The following is a 9,243-nucleotide window of genomic DNA, read 5'->3' as shown; positions in this document are numbered from 1 at the left end:
TGCGCACCCGAAAAATTAGGATGCGCTCGCCTATAGAGGCGGTTTTGAAATCAACTGGGATACGGATTTGAAAGGACTAGGTGACACACTTTCTCATCTTTTTCCTTTGTTTTTCTGTGTGATTTGTATCGTATCGTCTGGCCGTCAATATAGTACAGAATCTTCTTCAAATCAATGGATTTCCGTACTAGCGCGTGAGAGACAGTACTTTAGCCTAAAGCTTCATAATTGTTTCCACCGACAGTTTAGGGGTTGATTATTAAGGACGTGGCCATCAATATTGTACAGAATCTTCTTCAAATCAATGGATTTCCGTACTAGCGCGTGAGAGACAGTACTTTAGCCTAAAGTTTCATAATTGTATCCACCGACAGTTTAGGGGTTGATTATCAAGGACGTGTTTACTTTGGTTTCAAAATGGCGGTATGGATTGATCATCGTGCTTTTTACACAGTTAATTTTGCAATAAATGAATGTGATTGACTAACACGTCGCTATCAGACTGTACGAAAAATCCGTCTTGAAATCAGAATAGCCACGACCGATTATTAAGATCTACAGCACTTCATAATTATTAATGGTACTATCCATTGTGTTGAGCACCGAATTCATCCTTTCATTACAATTTTCAACGGGAATCGCATTGCATTGTACCTCCTCTCAATAATACCCGAACAGATTTTTTCTCTATATTATGGAAGCGAACTTGTGAAGGAATCATTCATTCATATCTCAAACCAGAGAAATGGAAGCTCATCTCCACCTTTATGAGTTGATGTTCTCTGCTGCCAAGCCCATGGCTCTAAAAGCTGCTGTGTTGCTTAACATTCCGCAAATTATGGCTACACATGGCAGAGAAAATCCACTCTGTGTGGATGACATTGCTGAACATATTTCTGCTTCGACAAAAAGCAAGGCTGTTCACAAGGAATACTTGTTTAGGATTCTGAGGCTCCTGACTTCTTGTGGGGTCTTCACTGACGAAGCAGACGAGGAAACCAAGCAAATGAAATATGGGTTGAACAGCGTTTCCAAGTTGCTTGTGAAGGAAGAAAACAGAGATTCCCGTGGGCCAACTCTGATGTTGGCAGTAGACAAAACGTACATGGATACTCAGCACCATTTGCATGATGCTGTTCTGGAAGGGTGTAATCCCTTTGTCAAAGTCTATGGCATAAGCCCCTGGGAATATGTGGGTTCAAATGCTGAAGCCAACAAGCTTTTTAACGAGGCCATGGCCTGCGATACAAAAGATGTCATGGCTTCTGTGGTGAAGATGTATGATGGGTTCAGGAGTGTTAGGAGTGTGGTTGATGTAGGTGGAGGAGTGGGCTCTGCATTGTCTGTTATACTTGCTCAACATTCACAAATACAGGGCATTAACTTTGACCTGCCCCATGTCATTGCAACTGCTCCTCCCATACCTGGTTAGCATTTCCATCTCAAGTTTCATAGATAGAATGAGAAAAGTACTTATATATTTGTTCTTTGTGGATATATAAACAAGCATACAGCCATGATTTTAATAATAGACAAGTATAATAAACATCATTGAAGCTGGAATAGGTAATTTGTTTAATTTTGTAGTAGAATCAGTACTTTTTTTAATTTAATATGAAATGAAAGGAAAGATAGTTAAATGTGAAGATTATACAAAGTAATTTGGTATTTTCAAAGGGTGTTAATTAGCTACTGGCTATGAGGTGGAATTTATAGTGTTATAATTGTTTTATATGAATTCGTGCTTTTAAAAATAAATTAAGAAGTTTCTCTTTGTGATACTATGATGATAGTTGGCTATGATAGTAGGTTTGAGGATGTAAGTCTGAATCTCATTAAATAATGTTTAAATATTTCATTTCAATATAGTGTATTGTTATATATTTTCCATCAAAAATATAGAGAATTATTTTATATTAATCATTTAGTTTGTATGAGTATAAATTAGTTTATATATTTTATTTAAAATATTAGTAAATTAATATAATTGATAAATAATATATTGAAAACAAAATATTTTTTATATTTATTTTATTGTAAGTATTTAATATAGTATAAGATAAGTTAAATAGTGAATGTTAGTGGATGAAAGATTACACAAGTATTTAAGGAATAAATTATATTATTTGTACATAGTATATATTGAAATGTCATATATGTATCTTTATTGTTAGTTTGTGGATCTCTTTTTTCCAATTAAAAAGAACATGAACAAAATTAATTTAGTTTTCTTCTTTGGTTTTAAAGAAGAAGACAAGTTGCTAGTATTTATATGTTGTGATGGTTAAGTTGTGGTATTGTTGATCTTTCCAACAAGATTAAAACCTCATAAGGGTGCTATTGTATAGCTCTAGGTCAAAAACATTGACCCCTTTTAAAAATAAAAGAAGATAAAGCTATTTTCCAAGGTCTTAGGTAAGACCATTTTTAAATCTTATTTTTATTTTAGATTGAGACAAATCACATCATAATAAGAGTTTTGTCATTTAAAGAATGTTATATATATCACAAATTGTGTGAAGGAGTGTTCTATGTTGTGAGCCATCTATGACATATAATGTTATCATAATGAGATTTGGAATAAAATTAGAAAAATAAATGAAAGTGGTAGTGCATAATGTATATGTAAATTCTACACATGTAAATGTATATGTAAATGCTACACATATGTACCTATGACATGAATTGAAAAAATCAATTTTATATATTTATAAGATTTATTATTTTTATTTTTTGTAATGTCTTATAGGGGTGAAGCATATTGGTGGAAACATGTTTGATCAAATTCCTTGTGCAAATATAGCTTTCATGAAGGTAAATAATTTATATTGTGGAATAATATATATTAGTATTTTATAATGTCTTCCTTTTGATTATGTCAAAATTATGTTTATTGAAATGTCGTGATTATAATCATTGTAGTGGATTTTACATGATTGGGATGATGATTGTTGTGTGGAAATTTTGAAGAAGAGCTATGAAGCAATACCAGAGGACGGGAAGGTCCTAATTGTTGATGCACTCATTGATGGTTCTCATGGAGAATTGAATCGGCTAGGATTATTGTTTGACATATATATGATGATATATTCTATGGGTGGAAAGGAGAGAAATGAGGAAGAATTCAACCAACTATTTTTCAAAGCTGGATTTAAGAGCTACAAAATCATGAAGCTACCTTTTCTCCAAGTACTTATAGAAATATCTAAATCATAATCATACCCCAATATCATAATAATGTAATTTTATTTGAAATTATGTTAACTTGAAACATTATATGATGAAATTATAGGTTTTTTTTTTTCCTTTTTTAGGAAAAAAAAAAAATTTTCTATAAGAATAAGTAGTGTGTCTTATTAAATACATTTCTTAGATGTGGAAATATCTATTTTTCACATTGTGGTGAAAATTGTATAGCTTACTTTGTTACTTTTAGTTTATATTTATTTTATTTCAATTAGATTTTATGTAATGACTAATACATAAGTAATATGTTTATATATGAGAGTTGAAAAATTATTGTCATCTTCAATTGTTACAAATTTTGGTATACTTAGTAACTTTTGATTTGTTATTATTAATCTTAATTAATAATCATAAGATGAAATATATTCTTGCACTTTCAAATATACACTTTGAAATTGAACTTTCTATCTCATTTTTCTCCCATTGAGTTTGCAATCAATTTAAATTATATTTTAAAATATTGTATACAAATATAAGTCATTAAGAAACTCACTTAAAATATTTATCTCATAAGTATAATTACTCTAAATAAAACAATTTCAATGGTATAATTTCAATTTTTCTATTCATAATTCATATTAATCAATTACATCCAAAATTTTGCAACCCAAACCAAAGTGCTTCTGATTAACTTGGATCAACTTACCAAAGAAAGGCTTAATTCAATTGATAACGAGTTTTGAGAAGATTTTATACAAGGTATTATATAGATTAATGGGCCTAAAATTAGACACTTTATTGGTACCTTCTTTCTTAGGGAATAGCACAATATAGGCTTTATTGATCTCTTTCAGGATAGTCACTAACAACATAAATTCTTTGGAAGCTAGGAGGATATCCAAACCCATAATATCCCAAAAATATTGAAAGAAAAAATGATAAATTTTTTTTGGACTTTGGAGATTTGAATGGTGCAAACGAGAAGACTATCACCTTAAGTTCATCGTCAGATAATTTATGCTCCAAAAACTTTAAATTAGCAGGGTCAATAATCTTAAGAATACTCTAGATAAGTATAACATAAGCGTCGATAATAGAAGGACCTTGAGAAGATTGAGCATTAAGAAAGGAACTAAAATGAGAGACAACTAGTCAATGTATATCCTCCTCCTTCATAAATTAACTTCTGTCCACACCAATCAACTCCTGAATTTGATTCCTTTTCTTAAGTCTACTAGATGTTTCATGGAAAAATTTAGTAGATCTTCATTTCCTTTTGCAGACAATTAATTTGGTCCTTCAAGGCTTTCTTCTACAAAAAAATATTATGAAAAAAGTACATACTCCATGAACACAGACAAATCTTAAGACGATTCAATTTGTGAGTGACTCTAAACATAGCCATTTTTGGATATTAGCATTCTACCATTGCGACACCAATTATTTAAAGTTAGGGAAATAGGTCCACATAATATTAAACCATAATGAAAAGATAGACTTCCGTTTAATAGAGTCCCATTGAATGAAGGTATGGCATTACTCTGAGCCAAAATGAATTTGAGTAGTAAGGTGTGAGCAATTAATAATATTCCTTGAAGAGGAGATTGCAGATTAGGATAGACCTAAATAAGGCTATCACCTAATAAAAAATTGGACCAAGTCTAATTCCTATCCTCCAAAATTAGATCACATAAGTCACCTTTCATCAAAAATTTATTCAAATCTTGCATATTATTAGAGAAGTTAGGAACATCTCATAGTTTCTCCAAGGGGAATAGGGTAGTATTGAAGTCCCCCATAGAAGCCCAATTAGATTTAGTGAAGAGAGATCGTAAAGAGAGGAGAGTGTTCCATAAATCCCTCAATAGCACCAAATTGTTAGTGGTGTAAATATTCATGAGAGTCCATTCCTCTTTAGTAATTTCATCTTTAAAGTACACAAATTGATAGTTTTGATCTTGAACTCTCAGGGTTGTAGAAAGATTATGGAGCTTCCACATAGTGGCTAAGCCTCCTAAAGCCCCTTCCACATTCATAGCAATAGAATTTTAAAATGCCAGACAAATTTGCTGACCTTGAGAAAGACATCAGAACTCATTTTAGTTTCTTGGAGAAGTGGGATACCCAACTTCAACTCTTTTACCAAATTCTTGATTAGGATATGCTTACTAGGACCATTTAGTCCCCTTATATTCTAGGAGAGAATGATTATTTCTTATGATTACTGGAGGAAAACCACTCCAAAGTTCTCTAGATATCATTAACCACATGCCTAGTAGAACTCAATTGCCTCACTTCCCTTGAAGAACTCATGTCGATCTTTGTGTCCCTTCTAATGTCCATAGTCTTCCTTCCACTAGCCAAGAGGGGATTCAAAATAGACCTTCCAAGGATAGGGGTTTTAATATATACTAACAAGGAAGTATCAACATTACCACACTCCACACTAAAAGGATCCAACTCTTGAATAGGAGAAATAACCAAGGACGAATCATCTATCAGGCTCTCCCTAGGGAGAGACAAATCCTTGAGAGAATTACGTTGAACAAAGGGAATAATATCTACAACCAATGGAAAATTAGGGGGGAGACAACCTCCATAAACATATAATCCAAGCTTGGTAGGGAATGTAGCACTTCAAGCAAAAATTTAGGGAGAGACATTGTAAACCTAGTAGGAGGAAAAACCTCAGTGTTGGTTGGAGAGTTGGGTATTTAACCGCCCGGAGTGTTTGACCCCTTGATACTTAGCATATTCTATGATGAGCATGATTAGCCCCTCATGCAAAATAGGGTTAGCACCATTTTTGGCATGATTTTCCAGACTATTTTCAAGATAAGATACCAAATAGAAAGGCAGAGAAGTTCTTTTGTTATGCTTAAAATGGTTTAATATCATAACATGGTAAGAGAAAATACTGGCATATAGCCCATTAAGAGTATTGCACCTCATAATCACTTTAGCTATCTCTGCCTAAAGTGAATGCAGGTCCATCCTATTATAGTCATCGTTCTTCATCTTTTGCACCCTTTTTCTCTCACTTTCTTTGTCAAAGAAAGCCGCAATGGCTTCTTCCGCCACCATCATTTCTCTATTAAACTTCTTGCCTTCCATTTGCAAACCAAATATCTCTGTGATAAAGGTTTCATCAATTCTGAACTCCACTCCAAAGGTTTTGAGGATTCCTCTCTCCCAACCATTCATAAAATCCTCTGTGACTTTTGGATTATTGCCATGAAGCCTGTCAAGATACAATACAAGGCTTCCATCAATAATCTTCATCCATAGCTCTCAGTTCTTTTACCATTTCTTGTAGGACGTGGACTCCATTCTATTTTTGTCACCTCCCATGAGTAGATTGCCTCTACAACAATTGAAACCAAACTAAAACCAAGTAGTGAAAAACCAGATATAAAAGAAGGCTCTAGAAAATCTGGTTTTGGAATTCGAACAAAAATCCCATGAAAAATTATAATTCATTTCGCAGTCCATAATCATTAATGTGATAGGAGTAGCCAATATATTCAGTGTCCTTTCTCGTCAGTTCACACCAATTATATCAGGAAAATTTATTTTCCTATCCACCATCATATTTCCTCATAATCTACACCCATGTTTGCCAAGTGGTCTACTAGCCTATTAGCTTCCTGATATACGTGGGAGATTTTGAAATCCTCCAACTTAGTAATCATGATATGACACTCCTGAATTAAATACTCATTGGTCCATCTGGGCTTGGTTTCCTTACTCACACATTTGATGATATTTAAAGAATCATTCTCGAGCTAGACTTTTTTGAACCCTTCTCTGATTGCCATGTGTAACCCAATCTAAGAAGCTTTAGCTTCAGTATAGTGGTTTGTTTGGGAAAAATTATTATAATTGTTAGTAATATATTGCATCATCAAATTTTAACATATGTACACTATTTTATTTATTAATTAGAGTGTCTAAAAATAATTTTAACCCATTTGAGCTTACTCATTTTCAAGGGAAAGTTGTCTCTTGATTCCTCTTCTATATTATTTTGTTGGAAAATTTATTTTATCTCAATCTCCATGTTAACATTCCACTATTTTAAGTGAAAATATTACTTGATTGAACTTACACATTAGCGACAATATTTAAAAATCAAGATGAAGAAATCATTAAGATTATTATTAATGTATTTCATCATCAAATTTGAAATTAAATCCACTATTTTATTTATTAGTTAGAATATATAAAAATCATTGGTGGCCTATTTGATCTATATTCTTGGAAAAAACAAGATGAAAAAATCACTTTTTTAAATTACACTCAAGAAACCAAATTTTAATCTCACTTGATGAAAAAAATAAAATTACATGTAATATATTCTACCATCAAAACTCAATTTTCTAATTTAAATATCTAACAATTCCCAAGGATGTACTTGATAGCCATTTGAGAGGAAAAGGTCTCCTATATTTTATCTTCTATGTGTTATCTATCAATGTTATGTTAAGGTCATACCTTTCCAATTCAAAATTTTGGCTTATCTAAATCAAACAAAACTTTAGACAAAAAATAAGCTCTTAAAAATTGTATCATAAATAGGTTAAAATCCTTTTTGTTAAAAAAAAATAACATTTTCTTTTTTGCTTTTTGGTAGTCTCACTACTTGTGCAATTTCTCTATTCCACCTTGAAAACTAATATGTGAATGGGTTTAGGCCCTAAATATTGATCCATTTAATTAGAACATTATATAACTGAAAAATTCTAATATAAAATTATTATTATGTGTTTTATATTTATAATGAATACATATCTAATTTCTTGCATGTTGTAGTTGTAGATGCTACTAGTAAATATATCTTTAATAATTTATATAAAAGACATGGGCATATATCCTCTCAAGGGGCCTATTTTTTTTTATCAAATTGACATATAAAAATGCAATAGACATCTAGAAAAGGATATCTCTATATTTATTATTTATTTTGTATAAATTATTTAAGATATATATATACTAGTTAGTAGTTTGTATAGAATTATATTATACTCAAAACCCCCCAACACCAACTTTGGCTCAAAATTTTATGGGTCTTCTCATGGTAACCCAAGTCATGCGGGAGGAGGTGGAGTGATGGAAGACTCATGTAGTGGTCTCATTCTTGCCTATTTGGGGAAATTTGGTGTCCAAGACTCTAGTGTAGCCAAAGTGGCTATAGTTTTTCACAGGTAAGTTGCCACCAAGGAGAAGGAACTAAGATGAATCATTGTTGAAGGAGACTCACAATACAATCATGATTCTTAATGGGGTGACTAAAATGGAATGGAAGACTATCTATCTCATCATCAAGTGTCATGTTCTCCTTCCTACTCTCAACGATGTCATCTTCTTATGGTACGAGGGCAAATGTGTGGTAGACAAGTTGCTATGGCTTGATGTGTTTGTTAATAATTTTGAAATATGGTCTCACCTACACAAAATGCTAGGTGTGGCTTGGGCCATGATCTTGAATGAGCTGCCTATAAATGATGCATAATCCATTCTTTCCTTTTCCTTTCCTTGTTGGATAAGGTTGTAGTATTTAAATTTTGTTGGTACTTACTTTCTCAGTTTGGCTTCTACTTATTTGAAGATGGGTGGTGATTTGAACTAGGTTGAACCTAATGAATTCTTTTGAATTCAAGAATAAATGGGAGCTTTGGAGTTAGGAGATTTAGGGTAATTCAGATTCATATGTGGAGAGGATGATTGGTCATGACTTGAAGCTTTCAACTACTTTTGTTCAGGTCTAGAATAATGGCAATGTTAAGATCAAAAGTGTTTCCTTTAGGGTTTTTGAGGAGACCATAGCTAAAGTGACTAATTTGGTCCTTGATGACATTTCCTTTCCTAAAAATATTTAGGGGAGTTACAAGGAGGATTTTTAGCATTTCTTTGAACCTAGGGAAAGGGTTTCTAGGTTCACAAGTGGCTACAATTGGGAAGAGCTTCCTAGTATATGGAAGGACGTGACCCTTATACTCATGAAGTATTTCACTCTAGATGAAAGGAAAAGTAAAAATACCTACAAATTTCCCCCAT

General features: G+C 32.4%; 1 protein-coding gene across 3 annotated transcripts; it reads left to right on the top strand.

Moving 5' to 3' along the window:
- Positions 1–628: 628 nt before the first annotated feature.
- LOC131036012 (caffeic acid 3-O-methyltransferase 3) lies at positions 629–3,281 on the top strand. 3 transcript variants are annotated; one of them, XM_057967805.2, is made up of 3 exons: positions 629–1,427; positions 2,750–2,814; positions 2,974–3,281. In XM_057967805.2, exons 1-3 carry the CDS (start codon positions 746–748, stop codon positions 3,214–3,216), a joined length of 990 nt encoding a protein of 329 aa, XP_057823788.2. In that variant the 5' UTR covers positions 629–745; the 3' UTR covers positions 3,217–3,281. The 3 variants fall into 3 exon arrangements, with proteins under 3 accessions (XP_057823788.2, XP_059073889.1, XP_057823787.2); XM_059217906.1 differs by having other exon boundaries at positions 2,971–3,281; XM_057967804.2 differs by having other exon boundaries at positions 2,923–3,281.
- Positions 3,282–9,243: the final 5,962 nt, after the last annotated feature.

Source organism: Cryptomeria japonica, chromosome 3, assembly GCF_030272615.1.
Source record: "Cryptomeria japonica chromosome 3, Sugi_1.0, whole genome shotgun sequence".
Classification (NCBI taxonomy): domain Eukaryota; kingdom Viridiplantae; phylum Streptophyta; class Pinopsida; order Cupressales; family Cupressaceae; genus Cryptomeria; species Cryptomeria japonica.
This window is presented reverse-complemented; position numbering and strand designations above follow the sequence as displayed.